Here is a 27,852-nt window from a genome sequence, read left to right as displayed (position 1 = left end):
TTATAGTTTTGTTCACATAACGGTTGTTTGTAACACCCAAAACTAAACGAGTTTGATATAGGGTTATATATACCAAAGTGGTCAGGGTGAAGAGCGGAGTTCAAATCCGAATGTCTGTCTGTCCGTCCGTCCGTCTTTGCAAGCTGTAACTTGAGTAAAAATTAAGATATCTTGATGAAACTTGGCACACTTATTTCTTGGCACCATAGGAAGGTTGCCTTCGAAAATGAGCAAAATCGGACCACTGCCACGCCCACAAAATGGCGAAAACCGAAAACACATAAAGTGCCATAACTAAGCCATAAATAAAGCTATGGAAATAAAATTTGGTATGAAGGATCGCACTATGAAGGGGCATATTTGGATGTAATTTTTTTGGGGAAGTGGGCGTGGCCCCGCCCCTACTAAGTTTTTTGTACATATCTAGCAAACCAATAGAGCTATATATACCAAACTGTCTACAGTCGTTTTTTTAGCCACTTCCTAACACAGTCCAAAAATGAAAGAAATCGGATCATAACCACGCCCACCTCCCATACAAAAGTTAGGTTGAAAATTACTAAAAGTGGGTTAACTCACTAACGAAAAACGTCAGAAATACTAAATTTCACATAAGAAATGGCAGATGGAAGCTGCACTCAGATTTTTTTACAAAATGGAAAATGGGCGTGGCGTCGCCCACTTATGGGTCAAAAACCATATCTCAGGAACTACTCGACCGATTTCAATGAAACTTGGTTTGTAATAGTTTTCTTACATCCTCATGATATGTTGTGAAAATAGGCCAAATCGCTTCACAACCACGCCTACTTCCTAAATACCAGAACTTTGAATACGATCTGAATAATATTAGGGTTTCCAAATTTCAATGGACTTTATACAATACATATGAGAAATATGTGGGTCAAATTGTGTATTATATAATATAAATAAAGTTAAATAAATAAATTGCGAGAGTATAAAATGTTCGGTTACACCCGAACTTAGCCCTTCCTTACTTGTTTAATATATATTTAAAAATTTTCTAAATTATACTGTAATTTAGTAGATTATTTAAAGCTATATGTAGATTTTATCAATCCTGTCCGGCGTTAAATGTTTCGATTAATTCAAAATTTAAATATCCGAGCTGTAGTTTACCCATAAATCGAGATAAAAAATGTTGACTGTTGCTGACTATTTTATATATAGTACGCTCCCGAACACCTTTAACACTGGCTAAATGCAACACGGATTAAATAACAATCAAATATCATTTACTTACAATTTTCTTTAAAAGTTCATTGCACTGAATGCCAATTTATTTCCATAATTTCATGTAAATTTTGTAGTTTTAATTTGAACTACAATAAAATGTTTTAAACTCGACTGCACTACCCATAAAAATGGTCTTGTAACACATTTTTCCCAAACAGAAGTATTTATTATGAAAAAAGTGTGTTAAAGGTACCTTTTGATATTTCATAATAGTGAATGGTATTAGCTGTTATTCAGCATCGTAAGTAATAGGGTATTCGCACAGCCAAATTAATTAGAGAAACCCGGTAAAAAATTTCTAGCCTCAGTCGATGCCAATTAGATCTTCACGATTAGACTTGTTGGGGTGCTGGCCACAGCGAACTCCAAGGAAAATGTAAGGCTGATGGGTAGAATGGAACATTTCGGAGCACTACCTATTCTCTGGTGGTTTTCTACAGGTCAGTCGTAAGATTAGGTAAGATACTGATAAGAAGGGGCATATTATTTCCTCATAATATTTTCTTAGTTGTAGGAGTCATTGTCCCATTAAAATGTTATCGGGTGCTAGATGCAAAAGTTGCAGGTTTTGTTGGGAAATCCTCATTATCCCTACATATATAAATACTATAACGCGATTCGGATCAGTACTGAAAATTGTTATGTGGATTATGTATGCTTTCTTGCTAAACGGTCGCATAATTGGCTTTATAAATTGAATTTTCATTTATAGTACCAATACGAATCATAAAAAAATCAAAACAAAAATATTTGTGACAGAATACCGAAGTTCATGATATGAATTTTCCATTCGTGTGCTTCGAATGCTTTATTCACAGGCAATTTACAATAAGACAGATTTCATATTTAATTACAATGACTTTCTATGAGTCCGAAATCAATCAAAAATTGATAAGCACTAGATATCCGCTACAATGGGTTTTACAGTACCCGTAGTTTGTCGTTTATTTGTGTGTGTGTGTTGTTAGTGTGTAAGAGCAATTTGTATAATTAACAAATTAATATAGTTTTATCACCAGATGAGTTACAGCGTTCATTTGCCTAAGTAATAAAGGCACTAAATAAAATCATTATTGCCATAAAGTAAGTGCAATCGGGTCTTTATGTAAAAAATAACGAAAACTAGTTAGTAAAATATGATAAAATAATAAACAAATTACTTAGGTAAAGCGGTCCTGGCCCATCTAGATCATTTGCATTACGTTATAAATATTTTTCTACATACAGTTTAAAAATAGAAATTCCTCTTGTAAAAGCAGACCTTGACTAATATCGCTTCTTGTTTATTTCAATAACTGATTTCAATTCAAAATCATTAAATTAAACGCAAAACTTGTTTGAATAGAGTGTTTACACTTTATTTAACTTATCGCAGTTCTTTCATTGAAATGTGTCATTGCACCACATACGAGTATATCGACGCAATACCAATATATGTATATAGTATAATAAATCCTGCCAAACCACACAATTAATTGATGCTACTACTGTAAATATAATAATACTTGATTGGGTTGTTCTTTCAAGACGACTAAATGACTTGCGAAGAATTGGTAAACAGTTATTCTGTCTGTTGCATTATGATTATGATTGGAATGAGAATAAGACATTGACCAAAGAATCAGATTCTTTTACTTATTTTTTAATAATTTAACTAAGTCCCGGGAGTCTAAAAAATACGACATACTATGGGGTCCTTTCCCTTTTCCATTTATTCTGGTGCTTAATAATATTGTAAATCACTGGTTAATTAAGTTAAGACATTAAATTAAATACATTTATTCGAAAATCTTATATTAGATAGATTCAATATTCAGCCTCCTCGGAAAATTCAGCCTCCATGACGAAACATCACCAAACGGTCTGAGGCTGATCGACTTCGCCGGGGCCCGAAATATGGTCGTCTGTAGTACTAGATTCCAGCATAAGAAAATCCATCAAGCTACTTGGCTGTCCCCGGATCGAATCACTCACAACCAGATCGATCATGTTGTGATAGATGGACGACATATCTCCAGTGTTTTTGATGTGCGTACGCTTCGTGGTCCCAACATCGACTCGGACCACTATCTTGTAGCAGCTAAGATACGCACCCGCCTCTGTGTAGAAAAGCGCACACGTCAACAAACACAAGGAAGGTTCGACATCGAGAAGCTTCAATCACAACCGACAGCCGAACAATTTTCTACTCGACTTGCACTCCTGCTCTCTGAGAGCACTCATCAGCATCTCGGTATAAGGGAGCTGTGGGACGGCATATCAAACTCCTTACGTACAGCTGCAACCGAAACCATTGGCTTTCGGAAAAGCCAAAAAAACAGCTGGTATGATGAGGATTGTCGTCTCGCAGTGGAGAGAAAACAGACTGCCTACCTCGCAATGTTGCGATCGACCGCAACACGAGCGGGATGGGAAAGATACCGAGAGCTGAAGTGGGAAGCGAGACGCATTTGCAGACAAAAAAAGAAAGAGGCCGAAATGCGTGAGTATGAAGAGCTTGACAAGCTGGCCGACAGGGGTAATGCTCGAAAATTTTACGAAAAGATCCGGCGACTAACTGAAGGTTTCAAGACCGGAGCACACTCCTGTAGGACCCCCAGAGGTGATCTAGTTATTGATGACCAGAGTATACTGAGTTTGTGGAGGGAACACTTCTCTAGCCTGCTGAATGGCAGTGAAAGTACAACACCAGGAGATGGCGAACCCGATTCCCCAATCGACGACGATGGAGCAGATGTTCCATTGCCCGACCGTGAAGAAATTCGCATAGCAATTACCCGCTTGAAGAACAATAAGGCGGCGGGGGCCGATGGATTACCGGCCGAGCTATTCAAATACGGCGGCGAAGAGCTGATAAGGTGCATGCATCAGCTTCTTTGCAGAATATGGTCAGAAGAAAGCATGCCTGACGATTGGAATCTCAGTGTACTCTGCCCAATACACAAAAAGGGAGACCCCACAATTTGCGCCAATTACCGTGGGATAAGCCTCCTCAACATCGCGTATAAGGTTCTGTCGAGCGTATTGTGTGAAAGACTAAAGCCCACCGTCAACAAACTGATTGGACCTTGTCAGTGTGGCTTTAGACCTGGAAAATCAACAACAGACCAGATATTCACCATGCGCCAAATTTTGGAGAAGACCCGTGAAAATAGGATCGACACACACCATCTCTTTGTCGACTTTAAAGCTGCTTTCGACAGCACGAAAAGGAGCTGCCTTTATGCCGCGATGTCTGAATTTGGTATCCCCGCAAAACTAATACGGCTGTGTAAGCTGACGTTGAGCAACACCAAAAGCTCCGTCAGGATCGGGAAGGACCTCTCCGAGCCGTTCGATACCAGACGAGGTTTCAGACAAGGTGACTCACTCTCGTGCGACTTCTTTAACTTGATGCTGGAGAAAATTATAGGAGCTGCAGAGCTAAATAGAGAAGGTACAATCTTCTACAAGAGTGTACAGCTACTGGCGTACGCCGATGATATCGATATCATTAGAAACAACACCCGCACCGTTAGTTCTGCTTTCTCCAGACTGGATAAGGAAGCGAAGCGTATGGGTCTGGTGGTGAACGAGGACAAGACGAAATATCTCCTGTCGTCAAACAAACAGTCAGCGCATTCGCGTCTTGGCTCCCACGTCACTGTTGACAGTCATAACTTTGAAGTTGTAGATAATTTCGTTTATCTGGGAACCAGCATTAACAACACCAACAATGTCAGCCTTGAAATCCAACGCAGAATCACTCTTGCCAACACATGCTACTTTGGACTGAGTAGGCAATTGAAAAGTAAAGTCCTCTCTCGACGAACCAAAATCAAACTCTACAAGTCTCTCATCATTCCCGTCCTACTTTACGGTGCAGAAGCGTGGACGATGTCAACATCCGATGAGACGACACTAGGAGTGTTCGAGAGAAAGGTTTTGCGGAAGATTTATGGTCCCTTAAGAATTGGCAACGGCGAATACCGCAGACGATGGAACGATGAGCTGTATGTGTTATTCGACGACATAGACATAGTCCAGCGAATAAAAAAACAGCGGCTACGCTGGCTAGGTCATGTTGTTCGAATGGATGAAAGTGCTCCAGCTCTGAAAGTATTCGATGCAGTACCCGCTGGTGGAAGCCGAGGAAGAGGGAGACCTCCACTCCAATGGAAGGACCAGGTGGAGAGGACCTGGCTTCGCTTGGAATAACCAATTGGCGCCAAACTGCCAGAAGGAGGGATACGTGGCGCTCTGTTTTGAACTCGGCTTTAACCGCGTAAGCGGTGTCTACGCCAGTCAAGAAGAAGAGAAGATTCAATATGCTTTTGTGTTCGAGAGGAAATACCGGAAAAATCTGAATCAGACTTAATGGTCATATCGAACTCTGAGAAAGAATAACTGCATTTCCGTTGATGGGTAGTAATTTTAAGGAGACAAACTTTATTTGGATCAAAAAACTTCAATTTTAAATATCTTGAATACATTTTTGAAACTTCTTGTTCCAAGTAGTACACGTATTTGAGTTATCTAAAGTAAAGCCCAACTAACTGACGGAAACAAAATTTTTCCAGAGTATTTGAGGTTCTATGAGAATATTTCGAGACAAAACTAAAGCTGACTGAAACATATTTTCTTGTTTCAAGAGTCACCAACATATTGTTTGCTTATAAGGGAAAAGGTCTGAAGACAACAACATCTCTAACAAATGTAAAAACACTTGACTAAAGTAAAACTTCGACTTAATCTGTCTAACAGAATCCAGCTGATATCTGCACATTTGTATTCATCTCTACTTTGAGTGTATTTAATCAAAGTAACATCAGTATATACAGATATAGAAACGGGTCCTCCAAATCCAAAGCCATAATACAAGTTATTACAATTTGCAAATACATTCATTTATATGAACATATTTGTGCGATGATTGAATTCTTAATTGGGAGTGTGAATATTATTGGCGGTGTATTTAAACAATTTTAAATCAAGTACATTACAGTGATAAAAGCAAATTACGCGCAAATATGTTTACATTAGCATATGTACATACGCTCATACATATACATACATATGTACAATTGTATAGCTATTAGCTAAGGGCTGCTGCGCATGAGCATACTATGTATTTATTTGTAGCTACGTGACATTGCCTGTTTACGCGACTGAGCTATTATGAATGGGATGACTTATCCCACACCCAACTGTTGATATTATGGCATTCGTATATTTATTCAAAGTCACCATGTGGAATATGTCGCATGTCCACATCAAAGCATTTCATTGAATTCTGAATATTTTTTATTGGCAAAAATAACCTTAAGACCTTATGTAGTATCCACTTTTTGGAATCATGCGATACAGTCGCCTTTGTTTATAAAGTTATTGCTTTAATGTTCTTTAAGACACATTTATCCTGCAAGGAGCATAGGGCCACAGTAAAATAGTTCCAACCATTTCTGTCACATGCCATACGCTTTATTTCGCCCCAACTTTTTCCTGTAGGTCTGAGGTCAGCATCCAACTGCCTTCTCCACGTATGAGCAGGTCTGCCAACTCGCCTCTGTTCAGGCGGGTTCCAATCATTAGCATTTATTGCTATATCGTTTGGAGGTTTGCGCAAAGTGTGCCCGATAGCGTTTCATTGGATATTATATCCGGTCAGTAAATGCATAGTATTCTTCGAAGGCAACGGTTGACGAAGGTTTGTAGTCGTTGTGAATCCCTGCTGGTGACATTCCAAGTCTTACACCCATACAGCAAAACAGATTTTATGTTGGAGTCAAACAACCGCAACCAAACAGTCCCCACCTTATACCTCTCTCTTCACGCGTTGCGCTCCTCATCACAACATCCAGAACTGTGTTAAAAAGTAAAGGCGACAAAACACACCCTTGTGGCACGCCTCTTTCGACAGGAGTGCAGCTACCAAGTTGGCCATTGGCAACACGCGGCAACTGGCCCCAGAGTACAATCCCTTTATAAGTATAATGAGGGTGTCCGGGGCTCCTTTACATTCCAGAGCGCTCCAAATCGCACGATGACATAGTGTGTCGAACGCTTTCTCGAAATCAATGAAAGCTACATATAGTGAGGAGCGCCACTCCGCTGACTGTTCAACGATTATTCGCAAAGTGTTTACATGATCAACACACGACCTTCTGGGACGAAAGCCGGCCTGAATAAATAGAATAAATAAGGTTATAGAATAAAATAAGTTTATTATCTCGAGTAATGTATGGACAAACTTCATAAATTCTTGATATCAAATGACACCATACTGAGAAATTTGTCTTCAAATTTTACTGAGATATATTTCTGTTGATCGATATAGTCATATACAGTATAACTCGAAAAAATTGGATGAAAACTAATATAGGCGGTATATGGGATTTATCAGAAAATGTGAGCCGATTTCATTTATTTTTTGTACTAAATAACTTTATCTTAAACGAAACTAGTGTCCAACCGGCCAAATATTGCCGATGCTGAAATCGTTGACCGATACTGGCCGATGCCGATACCAAGACCAATTAATCGGTCGGACTCTAAACGACACAACTGCACTTCATAGTATTAAGAAATCCTATTGAAAGATTAAATATGGCGAAAGGACACCTGAACGAAGTAGAGTTGGGAGAAAAATTTAAGGGTCTTAAATTGCACCTCTCTTTTAATATTTTCCTCAAATTATCGATTGTTTGTACAGATGAATACAGGGAATTTTATTTGTCCTTTTATTGAGATAAATTGTATATATTTATATAGAACCTATCCATTTAAGGTGTTGAAACAATTTTATTCTGTAGAACATATTGTAGTATCTATAAATAAATTTTCACATTGCTCTAATATTATGCAGATGCTCTGCTATCCATGTGCAGTACACTAGCGTCCTAGCGTACTTGAAGTACTCTTGTTATTTGCCTGTAAGTTTAGAAATTGCCTACCTACATACATATATGATAATTTTGAATTTCGCGCGCATCTCATTGTTGTTTATTTACTTTGGCACATAGTATTACTTAGCTGACTTTTCTTTTAATCGTTACATTCAATTTATTTGTGTTTTCATTGAGCGGTAAGGATTTTTGTTTGCACTTCATATTTGCTTTAGAATTTAATTACTACTGTACACTCTCTACTGGTTTAATGGCTTTCAATAGTAAAGTCAATTTATTCGCATTGTCTCCTAACTCATTCACTAAGCTGCTCTTACATATTTGCATAAATACGTCTAAGGTTACCAAAGCAACGCTAATTGTTGGAAATAGCAGAAACGGCAAATGTTGATTTATATGTCCACTAGTTGATCTCCCTAATATCAGGAGTTGTATACAATTACTTTATTTATCCATATTCCTCGGTATTTATTAATCGAGAGGATAAGATATGATTTTATGTTAGTGGTAATTGTTTTTAGAATTGTAATAGTATATTTTGTTGTTAATTGTTTTCACATCTCCATATTCAATCTGCTCTGAAAAGGTTATTTCTTCCTAAGCTGTTTAGTCTTCTACCGACTAATTAAGGATGCAATTAAACAGATGTTGAAAGGGCAATCTTTGACCAGATGAAATTCGGTTCAATTTCTATTATTGCTATACCTTATTTTGATTTAATTCCATTCACTAATAGCGCTTTAATTGGTACAAAAGTGAATTAATAATGTCTTCAATGAATCCAATTAGTCATTTAGAAGTGTGAGAGAAATATTTGGCAATCCTGTTCTTAATGATTAGCGCCATTTATTAGCTTCAGATTTACACTAGATCTTCTTCCTAGATGCTATATATAAGCACCGGCGTATGTTACACGCCGTTGCCATTTCGTGGCAATATATTTGTGTAAATAGACGCATACGCGTCACGCTCTCTGTCAATAATGAAGTGGCCTGTGTGTGCTTTCGTGATTATGGAGCATTTACGTTTATGCGCTTTGGCTTCACTTCAGTAATTTGATCAAATATTTGGTTGCATCTTCACTTGCATCTCGAACTTGATCACACAAATGCGTCTTTTGTTCTTATTTTGTCAACATCAATAAAAATGTGCTTTTTTTGCGTTTGGGCTAATTGCGGTGCAAATCAAATATTTGAATCAATAATTATGAAAATCTCACAGTCTCATTTATAACAACAAAGTCTCATTCAATATTCGGTCAAATGGACTACAAAGTACTCTAAAATTATTCAGAAATAATGTATATCGTACCTTTGGCATTACGATACATTAGCGTACTCCAGGGAGAGGCTAAAGAAGAAGATAAGTACAGTGGTTTTCCGAAATAACGAACACATTAATTGTCAGGCCTGTTCGTTACATCGAAATAATACAAAAGTTAGGTTGAAAATTATTAAAAGTGGGTTAACTCACTAACGAAAAACGTCAGAAACACCAAATTTCGCATAAGCAATGGCAGGTGAAAGCTGCACTCAGATTTTTTTACAAAATGGAAAATGGGCGTGGCGTCGCCCACTTATGGGTCAAAAACCATATCTCAGGAACTACTCGACCGATTTCAATGAAACTTGGTTTGTAATAGTTTCCTTACATCACAATGATATGTTGTGAAAATAGGCCAAATCGCTTTACAAGCACGCCTACTTCCTATATACCAGAACTTTGAAGACGATCTGAGTCGTTTACTTTACAATATATAAAGTAAGCACTAGTGAAGATATCGGTGCAGAACTTTGCACAAATACTATGTTAATGTGTGGCAGCCCCATTCTAAAAATCGCCGAAATCGGACCATAGGTTTTTAAGGCCCCATATATCGAACACGAGGACCTCGGTGCTTCTAACCTAATTTTATGGTTTCCAACTTTCAATGGACTTTATACAATATATATGACGAATATGTGGGTCAAATTGTGTATTATATAATATAAATAAAGTTATATATATAAATTGCGAGAGTATAAAATGTTCGGTTACACCCGAACTTAGCCCTTCCTTACTTGTTAAAAATTGCATTTTTTTTTTGTGGATCATGGGGAGTCGAGTTAGAGAAATTCCACTGTATATGTATAGTATTGTAATCGTCACATAAAATGTTCAGTTTCGTCAATACCGGCTTAATAGTTGCATCGAACATTTTTCATTAATGTGTGCAATCAGAGTTTAAAGTTAGATGGCGCTGTAGACACACAAGGTGATTCAGAGTTAGCACTTAGCATTAATGTTTTTTGTGGTATTATAATTTTGCTTAAACTTAGTTTTTATACTCTCGCAACAAAAGTTGTTAAAGAGAGTATTATAGTTTTGTTCACATAACGGTTGTTTGTAACACCCAAAACTAAACGAGTTAGATATAGGGTTATATATACCAAAGTGATCAGGGTGAAGAGTGGAGTTCAAATCCGAATGTCTGTCTGTCCGTCCGTCCGTCTGTGCAAGCTGTAACTTGAGTAAAAATTAAGATATCTTGATGAAACTTGGCACACTTATTTCTTGGCACCATAGGAAGGTAGCTTTCGAAAATCAGCAAAATCGGACCACTGCCACGCCCACAAAATGGCGAAAACCGAAAACACATAAAGTGCCATAACTAAGCCATAAACAAAGCTATGGAAATAAAATTTGGTATGAAGGATCGTATTATTTAGGGGCATATTTGGATGTAATTTTTTTGGGGAAGTGGGCGTGGCCCCGCCCCCTACTAAATTTTTTGTACATATCTCGCAAACCAATAGAGCTATATAAACCAAACTTTCTGCAGTCGTTTTTGTAGCCACTTCTTAACACTTCTTAATACAGTCCAAAAATGGAAGAAATTAGATAATAACCACGCCCACCTCCCATACAAAAGTTAGGTTGAAAATTACTAACTCACTAACGAAAAAGGTCAGAAACACTAAATTTCATATAAGAAATGGCAGATGGAAGCTTTTACAAAATGGATAATGGGCGTGGCGTCGCCCACTTATGGGTCAAAAACCATATCTCAAGAACTAGTCGACCGATTTCAGTGAAACTTGGTTTGTAATAGTTTCCTTACATCCCAATGATATGCTGTGAAAATAGGCCAAATCGCTTCACAACCACGCCTACTTCCTATATACCAGAACTTTGAAGACGATCTGAATCGTTTACTTTACAATATATAAAGTAAGCACTAGTGAAGATATCGGTGCAGAACTTTGCTTATTATTATTAGGATTATTTTTAGGGACTATTCCCGGCAAGTATTCTTAATTTTTTTTAAAACTTCCCTAGATCTCCACGAACATTTCTAGACTAAAATTACCCAAATAGGTTCAGCAAATGACTGTCAAAAAATTCTCATACCCATACAATTTGTATGGCGCATACCGGAATAACGCGACAGCGACGCTGATTTTCTATTTAGACAGAGCGTTCCAAAGTTAAGTTGACTGCGAAAAACGAAGTTGCTCTGTAAAATAAAATTTCACAACAAAAATTCAAACAATTTATTTAGGGATGGCGCATCGATGTTAAAAAGCGTTCCGCCAACGCTTTTGTTTAGGGAAGGCAGTAAGTTATAGAATTACAACGAAAAATGCCTTTGCTTTTTATATATTAGAGGGGGGTTGGAGCAATCCCTGGACCGATTTCAACTATTTTTGCCAACAAGCTATATTATTTCAAAGAATATATAATATGTTCACTTAATTTTGCTAAGATACATATTAACCGATATTCACGGTATAAAGTTAGGTATATGGAGGCATTGTCCTGATATGGCCAATTTCGGCAAAGAGGCACATTAGTAGAAAAATATATCTCCTTTGAATTCCTTTAGAATGTCTGAGAGATTTTAGTATATTTTCGGTAATAAATACGTCACAAGTAGTGACTCTCATGTTTGGTATCTGGGGTCTTGATATGTTATAGTCTGATTTCGGCGATTTTAAGATGGGATGTCACACTAGAAACGCAATATTTGTGCAATGTTTTTTTTCCATTTTTTTCACTGGTGCTTCAAAATTGTGGTATAAGAAAAGTAGGCGTAGTTGTGAACCGATTTATCACATTTTCATACTATGCTATTGGGACGCTAAGGAAATGTTAGGGCCGACTTTGAATAGGATTTTTCACTCATTTAAAATTTTGTATAAAAATTTAAGTGCAGCCCTTCTGTACCATCTTTACCATGAAATTTAAAGCATTTTTACTAGTTTTCAACATAACCTTTTTATGGGCGGCAGGTGTGGTTATAATCCGGTTTCCTCCATATTTATATTATATAAGGAAGTGCCTAGAGGAAACGACCGTAGAGAGTTTGTGTTGATCTAGCTTTGCTTTAGTAGTATACGAAGTATGTACAAAAAATGAGTAAGCGGCCACGCTCAATTTAGTTATAGTACTACAAATTCTATATGAGCATTACCACACATCGAATGCAGTATATGTCCGAAGTTGGATTTCGATTATTTTCTCTAGTTCTCGATATGTATATAGTAAAGTCGCGTATAATGGCATTGTTTAATTATTAAGATTTATATCTAAATAGCGGAGAAAGCAACATAAAATTAGAAATGCCCATTTAAATATTCAGTGTGTCACTTATTCATAGAGTTTCAGCTGTAAACAAAAATAAAAGAATGGAAAACAGCTTGACTTCTAATTATTTAAAATATACCACACAGTACAGTTTATTCTACATAAGGTAAAGTATAAAGACGCCATAACTATTTACAGTGGTTGTGGACTATGAAATAATATTTACATACAATAACGACAAAATGTTTAAAATGCTATCAAAACGATCAAAAGTTTATTTTATATTTTCAAATGCGGTGGAGCGCAGAAAACCAAAGACACCAAATTTTGAGCACAACCAATAGCAGATGCCAGCCAAAAATGCAAACTTGCAAACTCGGTCCAAAATGTATAACCTTCACAGGAAAAAGATATTAATTAGTCATACACACATAATAGTAGATTGGAACAATACATCGTAAACATAGCATGCTTACATTTTAAGCTGAGTCCTCGCCCGGGGCAATGAGGACAGTGGTTCTTTCACAACATATTGACGTCCGCCGAGAATTGTCGTTTTCAGATAGTCATATTCATCGATGTCGTTCATTTCGATTTTAAACCTTTTTGAATTTAAGCCAATATAAATTGGAGAATATGCCAACAAAAACAACACTTACATGATTTTGTCGCCTGGACTTAACACCTCTTGAATTTGTTCGAAGTTTTGTGATTTGAAGTCCCAGCACCGTGTGGTGAAGAACTGCAGCATATCCAAGCCGGTGGCAATACGCGTCTGAACGCGCACCATACTGAAGAAAGGCAAAGAGTGAATGGTGAAACTTGTTATTACTTCTTCTGTTCGAGACAACTATTGATATTCTAGGTTTTTACTCACAAGCGCCGTTGACCGAAAATAGTTAACAATAAATCCACAGCATAGGCTGGCAACCACATGAACATAACAACGCAGAACCAGTGGTAAATCTGAGTAAAAAGAAATATTTTTATATTATGGATATAAGTAAGCTGGAATGATGGAATAGAGATTGCGAAAAGAACGCTATTTGACAAAATTTTTTATACTTCATGAATTTAACTGCTTTCTTTGCTTTGCTTGGATAACTGGTCTTTAGATAAGTGGCCTCTATTCCTTCACTTATATAATAATATCTTATTGTTACCTTGTTGGTAGTTATGTTACCGTCCGGATACCAAAGTCCAACTTCGAATGGATATTTTATACCTAGATCACGCCCAACATCCATAATCCATTTCCAAGTGCGCTTTTTCGTTTCTGGTACAGTTAGATTATATACCGGTATATTTTGGGGCCTAAGTGACAAAAACATGTTGGGAAAAAATAGCATTAAATAACTGTTAACCAAGAATATACAGTAGTGTTATGATTTCTTAGACATTAATTTCAACTATCTCATAGATAAAGGTTATAATTACACTTTTAATAGTACAGTCAACTTGAGCTCTTAAAGTTAAACGTCTGTAGCCACGGTATTAATGGATTTTAATGTATTTTAAAATTCTAATTTTTTTAATTCTAAATTTAGATTAAATCGGGAACACTTTCAAATTGTATTCGACTAAAAGTACTCTTCTAAAAGGTATTCAAAAGGAACGGTACAAAAGTAGACCGATAGGGACAGCGTCTAGACTTCTGCAAGCGTACCCGTGGTGGTCAAGCAAAAGAAATTCATATAATCCAAAGTTTCATACCTAATTAAATCGAATTTACTTTCACAAGAATAAAGAATGTCATTGATATCCCAAACCGCTTTTGCTTTTGAAGCGCTCTTATTGAAAAACCCTTTATGTACGATTAAGTACTGGTATATTATTTTAAGTAAAGCTTGGAACATTTTCAAATAAGCTTACCTGTTCTCCATAATATTGAAACGGTATGGTAATAAAATTAAGCCGTTAATAGCTATATCAATTGGCAATATCTCCGACTTTAATTCACCATTGCATAGCATTGAGCGTATTACTCCTTTTCCAGCACCGATCATTACACCAGTGGGTCCATTTAGATTGTCCACCCAACCGGGGAGAGGTTCCTGTACAGCAGGTGTTACTATTTGCAAAAGTATTTTTGATTTGTTAGAAATAATTAAATACATTAAACATTATATTAACACTTATATGTATATATACCTCAGTTTTGTTAAAATAGTAAGGAAACACGTTTTACTTCCTATATAATAGGTCACACTGAATAAAAAAATTAATTTCATCAGGCTTAATATTTAGAATTTTTGTATTAATTGGGTTTTCAAATTTTATAACAAATAATTTTATAGTCTACGGATCAAAAGGTTACATTTTGTTTTATTGTTTTATTCTCCCATTTCTATCTTATACATATGTATAGTATATTCAACAGATGGGTTTTGTTTCGAATTAATAAATTGCTGAATTTTGGAAACAACTATAGTGAAAACATTGGCAGTTTCTTAATTAAAATTAATTATTTTCTTGTTATGCTTAATTTAAAACTAAAAAGTCTGTTCTTAGCATGAAAAGTCAATATTCTTAATTATCTCTCACCAGAAATTTCATTATCTATACTACTATTATAAAGAGGAAAGATTTGTATGTATGTTTGTAATGAATAAACTCAAACACTACTGTGCCGATTTCAAAAATTCTTTCACCATTGGGAAGCTACATTCACCCCGAGTAACATAGGCTATATTTATTGCTTGAATTTCAACTTTATGGAAATAGTTCCCAGGTGAGGGTATCAAAAGGACTCCGTGATGGAGAATCTTAATTTGAAACTGAAAATCGTCTTGCGAGTCATTCTCTTCGCATCGCAATCGCGTGCTAGAGAGTCGAGTAACGAGCGCTCGCAGTTCCTCAAGTACAAACTTGAGAGTCGAGTACGGAAGATGTGCAGCGGCTTGAAGCACAAAATATTAGTAATATACAAGCTCGCATTAGGGCGTCGACTCTGAACGTTCCCAACGCCTTCATAATAGAGAGAAAGACAACGGACGCCAAAGACTAGAGGTCTAATCAAGTTTTAGCTCATTCCAAAAAAAATATAATTTCATGTTCAAATTTGCCGCATTTTACGTTTTTAAAAAGAATCCACGCAAGAAATGGGAAAGTATATACATATGTATGGGAGAGCGTGTATAATTGTGTAAAAATTGATAACTTTTGAAACGTTTGTTTAAACCCGTGCGAAGCCGGAGCGGTCTGCTGGTCTCTTACAAAAATAATTATAAACTTTTTGTAACACAAAAAGCTCTTTAAGAGATGATATTTGTGATTATGAAATCTAACTTAAAAACTTATTATAATAGAAATAATTCTTCGAAAAGAAAGTGTTTTGTTAAATAAAAATATGTTTATAATTTTAATTTTAGCATTTTTAGAGATTAATTAATTAAATAAAAAATAATATCTCGTAATAATGGGTTTTTATATCATTATGATATTATCGAAGAAATTGGGGATAAATTCAACTTTCAAAAATCTCAATTTGAATTTGGTGCGAAATTACCTTTAATACTCGAAATCACTTAAATTACTAATTAATTAATACTATTTTTTTATCACATTAAATCATTCCAGCATTCTTCAAAATTATTTGGAGAATCTTTTCAATATTGTAGACTGTAGACAACTTATCTATCATATAATAGGGGTATTCGTTTAAACGTGTAGAAGTCACGTAAACTTCGAAAACCGTATAAGTTTACCATTGCGTAAATGACTTGTCAAAATTTGTGTGAAAACTCATTTACACACATCGGATAAGATAGTAAAATTATTGAAGTGTGATCAAGAGTCTTCTCGTTCCCCAATTGAACCCAGTCGGTAAAGTATTATTATAAATTGCACTTGCTTGCACGAACGCGGGCCAATGAACACTTCGTCATATTTTATTAGCTTAACGATAACATCAAACGTTGTTCGGCTGACCTACACAATTTGTCTAAACCTGTTTTCATCCAAATGTGGCAAAACGTTCCTTAACAATTCCTGCGATTTTGGAACAGAATCCATATCTAAACTATTTAGGCAAAGTCTTCCTTAATTTCCTGATCTTTTTTAAATTATGATTTTATTATTGAACACTCAAAATAGTCGCAATTAGATTACCATAATTTTTTCCAAATAGCTCCAACATTTGCAGGGTTTTTTCAAAAAAATTAAGAAACTTCACCTTTTCGTTTACTCTCGGAATTTTAAATGTATGATTTTGACAACTAAACAGCTGATCGATAAAAAGCATTTACACAAATAATTTTAAATACAGGGCGTAAATGTATAAATATATGAAATTGGTAAACTTGAACGCTGACGAACACTAATATATTACTACTTAACCGAAGAATACTAATAATAAACAGTAAAGTGTGTTAAGTTATTTTTTTATACTGTTGATTAAACCCATTGAAAACAAAATAATAATAACACAATTTATTATAAAGCTATAAAAATATCATATAACACACATATGTAGTTTTATTTATTTTTATTCAATTAATAAAAACACGTCATTGATAAAAACGCAAAAAATTCCTTTATGTTTCATATAGAATATTAACAAATAAGAAAATGAACTTATTTGATACAATTATTTGAGGTAGTAATTTTTCTATAATTGGCAGGAAAAATGAGGCAATTAAATATAGAAGGTACTATACATATCTTATTCTTATTGTGCATTGCTCGAAAATAAGGCCAAAATGCCCGTCCATTTCAGTAAATAATATACGAACAGTGCCACAAAAACAATTTTAAAAAACCGGTCGATGCCATACATTCTGAAAAAGAAATAACAGGATTAAGGATATTTGCACAAATATGGTTGGGTTGGAGCTGTTCACGATCGCACCAAATCACAAATATTTCATAACTCAAGTACGTATATCGACTTTGGATTTTCATAAATAAAACAATAATATTATTTTAAAATATCTAAATATACTCTTGCTAAAAGAACACTTTTAAAAAGTTCAAGATTATAATCCTTTTCAGGATAAATCTAATTACATATTTTCCAATTTGTGCCACTATTATCCTGAATGTAGGTTTTGAACCGACTGCGAACGTTTAATGGATTTTGGAATCGCTTTAAAAATAGAAACATTGTCAAAATAAATGGAATAGTACCATAGGGAACTTAGGTGTGAATATCTTTTTGTAGCACAAATATTGTTTTCAATTAAAAGGTTTGGTGCTATTGTAGGAAAAGGGGTTAAAATACAACGTAGTGAACTTTGTCGCAGTTGAGCAAAAACTGTAATTATTGCATTTGAGTTCTGTTTGTGCATTCCGAAGACAATGATATTGGTCTATGACTAAATAATTTAGTTTTATTCCAACTTACATCTTCTGATGGAATCTGGCTTTTGGCAAGTCTTCAATCTTTTCTTTTAGAATGTACTCACGACCTCCCTTAATGCAACCGATGATGTACTCCTCTTCACTATAGTCGGAATTCATGTCCATGTTGAAGCTAGATTTCGTTGGGAATAATAATATAAATAATTGATTATATTTTCTGATTTTCACAAATATGCACAACGCTTACATGGCCTTGTCCTCGGTTGCGAGGTTATGCCACAAACTGGCAAAATTATCTGATTGAAAACACCAAGCATGGAGGGTGAAGAATTGCAAAACATCGAGACCCGTAGAAATTTTATTTTGAACACGCACCATGCTTGAAGAGAGTTTTGTTTTGATCAATCTAATTTTCTAAATTCGAACTTCGACTTACAATCGCTTCTGTCCGAATATTAATAGCAAAAAGTCCAGGAAGTATGCAGGTAACCAATGGAACATCAGCACATTGAATTGATGATATATTTTGTTGGTGGTGATGACAGCATCCGGGTACCAGAGACCCACGTTGAGGGGATAGTCGCGTCCCAAGCGTTTGCACATGCTGATCACATCGCCCATTTTCGTTTTGCGGTGATCGGCATTTGTGATGTTGTAAACGGGAATATCGACAGGACTGCGGAATACAAATGCATATATATATAAGGAGAGTTTTCGATACAATATATGCAGTCGTCCCTGTGCCAAACAAATTTTTTTGAGAACAGCAACGACTTTTTTTGCTCAGTGAAGATTTAATAACATTTTCTAACCGTTTTTGACTTTTATAGAACTGGTATGGTATCACAATAAGTCCGTTTATGGCGAAATCGACTGGTATGACTTCGGAGCGATTCTTCTCGTCGACGAGCACAGAGCGTATGACGCCTTTGCCAACGCCAATCATCAGACCGGTGGGTCCATTCAAGTTGTCCACCCAACCCTTCTTGGGCTCGAATGCGGCAGGTGACACTAAACAGATTTCCAGAGATTAAGTCAACATTTGTTTGTTATCTTTTATTTACTGAATATATAGTTACCGGTTAGCCGCACCACAATGGCTCTATTAGTTGGCTGTGAGTGGATGTGTGTGTTATGTTTGTAATGTGTGATTCTGTGAGTAGGGGCTTGTGTTATGTAGGTGAGAGTGTGCGTGTGAGTTCGATTGCTTTTATTTTCAATAAAGTTCTTATGTAATTGTGTTAATGTTAGTATATAATTGTTTTAAATTTCTAAGAATAATATCTAGTTGTATATGCTTGTATACATATGAAGGTGTTTCAAATAATTTAATTGTGTGGAAATTTAGGGTTTTGTAAGTCTATGGTATAGCCTAATCTAATTGTCTGTAGTAAATGTGTGTCTGAAATAGTTTCTTTGTTTTTTGAGTATTTCATGTATTTGTGTAGCCAACTAGATGACGAAGATTTGTATTTACACATTTCAAACTTTCCGAAAGCAAAATATCAACGCGCGCGGAAATTCAACCAAACGGTTATAGGTAAGTATGCACTTATTATTTTACGATTAATCACTGTTATGTTTCTTTGACAACAGCTAGTTTCGAAGAAAGTTCGTATAATTCAATGCAGAAACTATGATTTAAAAAAAATTCAGGACCATGTAAGGGAAGTTCTACAAAACAATCACGTGTTATTATAGTTTTGTCGATATTTCTATTTCAGTAGACGTACAGTAGACACGCATCATACAATATGGATTCAAGATTCACAAATATACTATTTATGCACATATTTATGCACTTGTAAATATAATAAAATACGATAAGCTTTAAATGCCTATCAGTGGTTATATATTATTACTAAGAATTATATATGTATGAATACAAATCAATAAACAAAAATATAAACTTGATACTTTCTCATTCGCTTATTCAATATTTTTCACATAAAAAAATTAAATTTCAAGCTCCTCTTTCTACAATTATATATATATTTGAACCTACGTTTGACGATGCTATGTTCTCTTGGATCTAATTATACCAAATGATCCTCAATTCCATAAAAAAAAAATACTTAGTCTAGTTTAGCGATTGAAAATAATATTCATAAAATTTAACAACATCATCAAATTTGTTCATAAGTAGCTATGGCTGATTTAATATCGAACCCTATTTTAAGCGCTTTATGCAAGTAATACTACATATTTCAATATTGTCAACAGAACAAGCAGACATTTTTTAAAGTTATAAGTGATTTTAAACTTTTCGATTTTTTTAAGCAGATGAGATCAGAAAGTAATTTCGACATCCGACATAAGACTAAAAGCTTTTTTCACCTGTCGATATATTAATGCCCAAAAAATTCATTCTCTTTTAATTTTTACTGATATTTCGACACAAATTCGTTAAAAAAAGCTTTAGTTTATATTATAATAACATATTTTCATTTCAAATTTTGGTGTTTATTAAAACTTTAACTATATCTTTTAAACTCAATCTAAACGTACCTTATTAAGTTAAGAAGGTAGAAGTTCTTGTATTGTAGATCTCTCTCCCATATGGGAGATTTACAAAACATACGAAAACCATCATTTGTGGCCAAACTCAAAAATTCAAGACATTTCGGTAATTTTACAAATTGAAGCCTGATAATATTTCCAAATTTGAAACATTGGTTTCTCTTTTCCATAATTCCCTGAGTAGAAGAATAAAATTGAAAAGAAAAACACACCAAGATAATAAATGTGCACAAAAATATGCATTTTTATTTTATTCAAATTAAAACAACATCACACAAATATTATATGGAATACATATGTAAAATGTGTGATGGATTCACTTAAAACTAAACCTATAAACATACAAAAAAAGATTTCATAACCATTAGGTACATTTTGTGCATATAAAGCGAATTGAAGCATAAAATTCGAAATTCAGCGCTGCAAATATAATAAAAAATCATTCATCATGCTCCTGCTTCCATGATGATAATCTCACGTTACTATATACAAAGCCAACTCTAAACGGAGATAAAAGACGCAATGCGATTATAAAGCCAATAGGCCAACATGCCGATAATCACTGTCTTACAGAACCGATCCAAAACGTATAAGCTGTAAAATTCGGAAGTGTTTACAAATACATAAGACATCGGGTATTTCAGAGAAGTGGCACTTGGTCCACGTTAGTCTCATTCGCTCACATTTTTAGATTGCGGCGTGCACGCGGCAGTGACTCAGGCGTTTCTTTCATCAGATATAGACGTCCGCCATGCAGACAGGAAAGCATATACTCTTCGATTGACTCTTTGGGGTCCATATCCATGTTGAAACTATATACAGTTATTGTTATTTTCTTATTTCTTATGTTCAAATGTAGCTTATACTTTTGCGGTTACGTACATTTTTTTATCCTCCGGCGTGAGATTTTTCCACAGGCCATCAAACGCTGGTGACTTGAACACCCACGAGCGCATCGAGAAGAATTGTAACACACTAAGACCTATTTGAATACGCCGCTGCACACGTAACATGCTAAAATTTTGAAGTGTCAACACCACGTACGATTTTCGAAAGATTTCAACACACTTACAATCGTTTCTGACCGAGTAGGAAGAGTATGAAGTCAATAAAATATGCTGGTAGCCAATGGAAGAGTAGCACGTTGATTTGATGGTGCAATCGGTTGGTGGTGATGCAACCATCCGGATACCACAAACACAACTCCATGGGGTACTCATAGCCGATTTTCTTACCCATCTCGATCGCCTCGCCCCATTGCATTTTACGGTGTTCCGCTGCGGTGATGTTGTAAATTGGCACTGAGGCCGGACTGTGTCGATAAGTGCAAGAGTTTAGAGATTTTTTGGGATTTTATACTTGAATACAAGAAAGGGTTTGCATACCGCGTTGGCTGTGTGTTAAACTCGTAAGGCATAACAATAAGTCCATTAATAGCGTAATCAACCGGAATGACTTCAGATTTGAAGCGCGTATCGATGAGCATCGAACGTATAACACCTTTACCGGCGCCCACCAACAGACCAGTGGGTCCATTCAAGTTGTCAACCCAACCGGGTACGGGTTCATACGCCGATGGCGATACTATATAATAGGAAAGGAAGGAATGAGTTATCGTTAATAGGAAGAAAGGCGGGGATTCTTAGTACAGAGATGGGAAGTTGTTATAGAAAGGCTAGGTACATAACAAGGATTGGTTTATTGTGAGAAGGAAACGAATGTTTGTATGAAGGGAATAGATGGCATATATAATATATCTGATGTGTCGCAGTAAAGGATGAATGGAATAACGTGAATTTAAATTTTTCTTGATGAGGCCGGAAAATATTTTTTATATTTATATATTTAATGGATCCACTGTATATTGATCTGATGTATGAATCTGTCTGAATGAATGTATACAAGTACGTATCATTTGATCTAATAATCATATAATCTAGTATTAGAGGAACTTTTATTTTGGTCTTGATAATGTTATAGTAAGTTTAGTTTTTTTGTTTGTTGGGTAAAAAAAAAGCAGCTATTTTGCATTTTTTTTGGAAAATTTCGAAAAATAAATAAAGGGTAAAGGGTTCTTGCTGTCTATATCTTATAAGATGAAATAATATCATAGGTATAGTTTACAGATATAAAATTTTGCATTGAAAATGACTATCAGCCAACCTTCATTTTAAGAATTTTAGAAGAGAGATACCCTGGATCAAGGGAACTGTTTGAACAGTTTTTCATATGATATTTAAAAAAAATATCTAATTAATTAGAGCATACTATCTTAAATAATCTAAAAATGTTTTGAGATTTAACTGTTTCAATTTAGATGAAATATTCTAAATACTTGTTGATATTTTGGAGTTTTTGCTCGAAATTAGCTTTAAATCAAACAGTGTTATGGACAGGGTTTCTCAGTAGGTAAGACCCAATATTGTACTGGTACTTGGTAGTACACTTTTCTCTATTAGATAACTCTATATATAATATTTAGGTTAATATACCTATGTAAATAAAAACAGATGTATTTTATGAGTGTCGTAAGAAATGAAGAGGCATAATGTAAGTTTGAACTCTAAGTACTCATGAAGCTACTAGAGTATACGCTCAGTCGTTATTGTTTCAAGAAAATATTATTAAATTCATACCTTTTTATATAAATATGAAATAATTTGGAGCATAAAGCATTTGAAAATGATGAAATTAAAAAATATAATGAGGATGAAAAAATATGTATGAACTTGGATATAAAGGGAGGAATAAAGAAAAAACACTTATTCTTTGGAATGGAAAAGGAAGCATGGCTTGGAAACTCGGGATGTGAGTGTTTCTTCGTTGTTTGTTTTTTATTTGCAACATACCGTTATTCACATGTAATTTTTTTGCTCTTACTTTATTAAAAGCACTGGCCTTAGCAAAGCGTTACAACGGCGAAGTAGTGTTTCAAGACGTGCGGGTCGGTATAAAGTTATCAGCTGGGTAGGTTTAGCGGTGGCATTGCAACATTTCATTTGCACTTTTAACTGTTTCACACAAACACGTTTCGTTTTTTTTACTTTTGTGTTTGTATTTCGTTTGCGACAATGCTGATGTTTTTGTGGAGGCGAGCGATTGTGAGGAATTGTGAAGCTTGAGTTTGTTCAATGAGCAGAAGCTGGCAGCAAACATGTCCGTTTGTAAGCAAGTTCGGTAAGCAAATAAGGAGTTCGTTAATAAATGTAACTGTGTATGCATGTTGGTAATGTGTAGCAATGGCAGGTCGTTTTTTTATTGTTGTCTTTTTTTGGTTTTTTAAATTTTTTTTTCTATATTTTTGCATTTTATGAAATTTTTATAATATTTTATCTTTATTATTTTTCATGTTTTTTTTTAATTTCAAGTATGTAGGCACTTTTAATTACTAATATTGTGTTGCACAAATTTGGGTAAACGCACTTTCCGGTTAATAGATACATGAGGAATGGGTGTGTAAACCGATTTTGACTGTAGTTAAGCACAACTGCGTTTTGTCGCATGTTTTGAGGTAACACTTATAAATATTTGTTTTAGAATTTTCATGTCTTGTTTATGTTTTAGTTACACAACACAAGCGAGAGAGTAGACGGAATGTTCGAAAAGCGTTTTAACATTAAAAGCACATAGCACAATTTCATAAAGAATTTTGTTAGCGAATGTAAAGCGAGACGAAATAAAGCTTTTTTAAAAGAATAAGCTATATATATTAGAATATGGTATTTGTAATATAAACAAGTTATAATATATTCGATTAAATAATACTGTAATTACATATATATAAATAATAAATAAATAATTATATTTGTATAGATATATATTTTGCAGATTACCTAAAATACCTATTACTCAATAAATATTCCCTAAAACTAACAAACTAAATAATTTCTCAATATATTGTCTCAAAACTTTGGCTCAGAGACACAGAGACAAATATAGTAGACGGTAGCAACTTCTCTTGCTTCAAATAAAAATAAATTATCTACCTATAAATTTAACAAAAATAAAAGTTCTCAATGATTCTCTAACCAAAAATATGTTTAAGTTTTCATTTGTCTCTTTTTCTTACCAAATCATTGTAACAGTATTTTCCTAAACAAACCGACGCAAAAAGGAAATGGCTAATGAAATGTTTGGTGTTGAAAAACAATTACCGCTTTACAATTCTTAATTCAAATTGAGTTGTCCAATTGCTAATTGGAGTTGAGTTGTAAAACAGGTGGTTTACAGCGAGCTATACAAAGTGCAACAAAATTGAAAGAGGTGTTGCGTGGATACTGTTGATGATATATAACAGTTTGAAACACACACAAATATCTGTTAGCATTTTACTGATTTTGAGTTAAATTCATAAACATTTAGATGTGAATTAGTTATATGCAACAATATAGATGCTAAAATTATTATTTGTTTTATTTTTTTGTTGCAGGAGTCTGTATTTAAAGACAAATAAATATTGAATAATTTAATTCAACAAAATATGCTGATACATACTTAAATTAACTTAAAATTTTTGTTAATTAAACTCAAAGAGGTCAGTGAAGCATTAACGCATTTTAATTATCTTAAAACTACGAAAAGGGGAAAATGAAGCATAATGCGCCAAGCCCATTTAAAGAACGCATATTTATGGTGTATATAAAAATAATAGTTAAATGATTTATTATATATTCGTATAGAAAAATGTTGGTCACTAAGCACTTACCGATACTGGGACGCGCTATAATCACCGGCATAGTCTCGTAATGGTCACGCACCAAAATTTCAGCCAAACGCTTCGAATAGGTATAAGTGTTTGGATGCGGTTTCATCAACTCGGGCGTGATGGACTCCAACGTTTTAAGGTCCATCCATTCAACCATGCGCATAAGATCCTCTGGCTTGTGTGGATATTCGTAGACCTTCTCGTACATAACCTCCTGATCACAATTACAGAAAGCAGTGGACACATGTACGAAAGCTTCAAGACCCTTCATTTGTTTGGAAATATCCAGAGCGCGACGTGTACCCGTTGTGTTCATGTCAATGGCATCCTTTAAGTTGCCCTCAAGTTTGAGAGTGGCCGCCATGTGAAAAACGATGTTTGTGTTGTCAATGACATATTTCAAATTCTCACCGCTGAGACCCAGATCTGTGAGATAGAGGAGATAAAAATCAGGTGTTTAGATTTTGTAATGTATAGAAGTGAAAACAAATCAATGGACATATAACGCAACTAAATTTAAGAATTATGAATATACCGCGACCACAACGAAATAATTCAGAATAATATTATAAACCATAATATATTTTCAAAACACTGCTTTTAGTACACGGAAACTTACTTTCATAAGTCACATCGCCATTGAAACTGGTGACCTTCTTCAACACCTCCGGTTTCTCCTCACGTATACGCTGGAAAATCGGCAACTTGAACATCTCTTCCAAACGCACTTCGGGGCTCTTTCCGCGCTTTGGACGAACGATGATGATGATCTCTTTTAAAGCGGAGCACGAGTACAACAGCTTCTCGACCAAAACCTTGCCCATAAAACCAGAGGCGCCCGTAATGAATATGGTCTTGCCATTATAATACTCCTGAACTGGTGTTAACTCCGGCATTTTGATAACTGCAAATAAAGTAATAAAAATAGGAAAGTTAATTACATGAATATAGAAATAAGGTCTTAATGGATAGAAAACTCGATTGCCTTTTTATTATAATATATTTATTTTATTTTATTTCTTTATTTTTATCAAAACTATCTATATTCGAACCCCCAAAGAGCGCCAAAGATACCATTATTTGGGACTTTAATATATTTATTTACAAATACAAAGTTACAGTATTAATTTCAGTGTAATTTCATTGCTAGTAATACTGTATTCGATACGGTTGCCTGTTGGAAGTCATTGTATCAGTGCCACTTGATGAAGGGTTCAAGTACTCGCATAATTACCACAATACTCGTGGCTAGCGTAAAGCATTGAAGTAAGTTGTGGCAGAATGATTAATGGAAAAGCTAAAGCGAAGCACACTCTACATTGCTATCAATCTTTAAAGGGTCCTAGGCACTGATTTCAGGCACAGTTGCTTTCTAAAACAAATCAGAAGTTTTTGCAACAACTCATGTATTAGAATAAATTATCTTTCGATGTGGAAGTTGGTTTGAAACCAAAATAGTTCAACAAAAGATTATCTTTTCATTGAAGTTCAATCTAATTCGTGAGAATCGAACCAATGATCTTCACTACATTTGTCCCACACAAGCCTAAATTTCTTCGTCGCAACAACTTTGTTCGCCAACAGTGCCAGTGAATAAGCATTACAAGCACAAGTATGAGCATGTCGGTGGCATGACAGCCGACAATGCTTTGTTGCAACAACAAGTAGTTGAGTAGCAAAGTGCAACACTCCGCAGAACTTGAGTGGCACTGCAAGGCGGATACTTGCATTTATTGTAATATTATAATTGGAGTTTCCATTTCATATGCTGTCATACATAAATATTTTTCTCCTGCTGCAACAAATTGTAGCGCGTATTGTTGAGGCAACAGCAACGTCATAAATATGAACAGCAGACAATGTGGCAAGTAGTAGTGGCGGAGTTTCGCGACGTTGCAATGCCTTTTCCTTTCGAAAATAGAGAAGGTAGCAGCCGCGAAACAGGTTGCAGCGATTGCTAACAATTGCGAATACAGGTATAGCGGCGGCAGCAGATAGTTGCACGCGCGATTGGCAATATTGCCATGCCGCATTTACGATATTGCATTTGCGTTGCGGTTATGTAACGAAAGTAGTGCTGAAATGGAAAAGTAGCCGCGTAATGTCGTTTAGACACACACAGTTATGTAGGCAAACCGCAATTCGAGTGAATTGGGTGAACAACTGTTGTTGTTGTTGTTGCTGTTCGCAATTTTGTGGTCGATGGTCAGAATCCAAGTGCGGCGTGTGTGTGGAATCGCGCAACCGGGTGCTTGTGCCAGAATTAGCTGCCTAAGTAACGGCAATTGTCTGCCACTCGCACAATAAATGGCCAATTGAAGTTGCAGCAAAATGTGGTCGAAGAGTTATTGCGATTGCGTAGTGTTCCTCTGCGCTTTTTTGGCTTCGAAGTAGTTGTATGTCTAATAAGCGAAACTTATTTACAGTAAGTAAAAAGAATGCGCGCTCGCAAATGGTGCACGTTCACTTTGTCAACATTCAGACGTTACAATACGGCAATACGGCAATTTAGTAATTTTATTTATTTCGAGGATCAGAAAAACTTACTGCTAGTATGTCTTTCATCTCTTTCAATTGGATAGCTGTTCGTTAATGAAACTTTCAATAAACAAATTGTGT

At 35.2% G+C, this 27,852-nt stretch overlaps 1 protein-coding gene across 5 annotated transcripts in view; it reads right to left on the bottom strand.

Annotated features, from left to right (window-relative positions):
* Window positions 1–12,820: 12,820 nt before the first annotated feature.
* Window positions 12,821–27,852, bottom strand: part of LOC105216892 (putative fatty acyl-CoA reductase CG5065) — a 28,190-nt gene continuing 13,158 nt past the window's right edge. The window contains exons 2-9 of one of the 5 annotated variants that reach the window (XM_054232744.1): window positions 25,853–26,137; window positions 25,234–25,659; window positions 14,580–14,778; window positions 13,871–14,021; window positions 13,585–13,673; window positions 13,367–13,498; window positions 13,184–13,309; window positions 12,821–13,102 (exon numbers count right to left, since the gene is read on the bottom strand). In XM_054232744.1, coding sequence (XP_054088719.1) covers window positions 12,982–13,102; window positions 13,184–13,309; window positions 13,367–13,498; window positions 13,585–13,673; window positions 13,871–14,021; window positions 14,580–14,778; window positions 25,234–25,659; window positions 25,853–26,129 — 1,521 coding nt within the window. In that variant the 5' untranslated portion in view covers window positions 26,130–26,137 and the 3' untranslated portion in view covers window positions 12,821–12,981. Of the gene's footprint in view, window positions 13,103–13,183; window positions 13,310–13,366; window positions 13,499–13,584; window positions 13,674–13,870; window positions 14,022–14,579; window positions 14,779–16,817; window positions 17,486–18,051; window positions 18,181–18,251; window positions 18,388–18,444; window positions 18,685–18,820; window positions 19,020–20,745; window positions 21,123–21,211; window positions 21,341–21,410; window positions 21,543–21,600; window positions 21,841–21,913; window positions 22,113–25,233; window positions 25,660–25,852; window positions 26,138–27,852 lie in introns of those variants that run through there. The other 4 variants (XM_054232748.1, XM_054232745.1, XM_054232746.1 and 1 more) reach the window with 4 other exon arrangements.

The sequence above is a fragment of the Zeugodacus cucurbitae genome, chromosome 6 (assembly GCF_028554725.1).
Source record: "Zeugodacus cucurbitae isolate PBARC_wt_2022May chromosome 6, idZeuCucr1.2, whole genome shotgun sequence".
NCBI lineage: Eukaryota > Metazoa > Arthropoda > Insecta > Diptera > Tephritidae > Zeugodacus > Zeugodacus cucurbitae.
The sequence above is the reverse complement of the archived record's forward strand: the minus strand, read 5'-3'. Positions and strand labels throughout refer to the sequence as shown.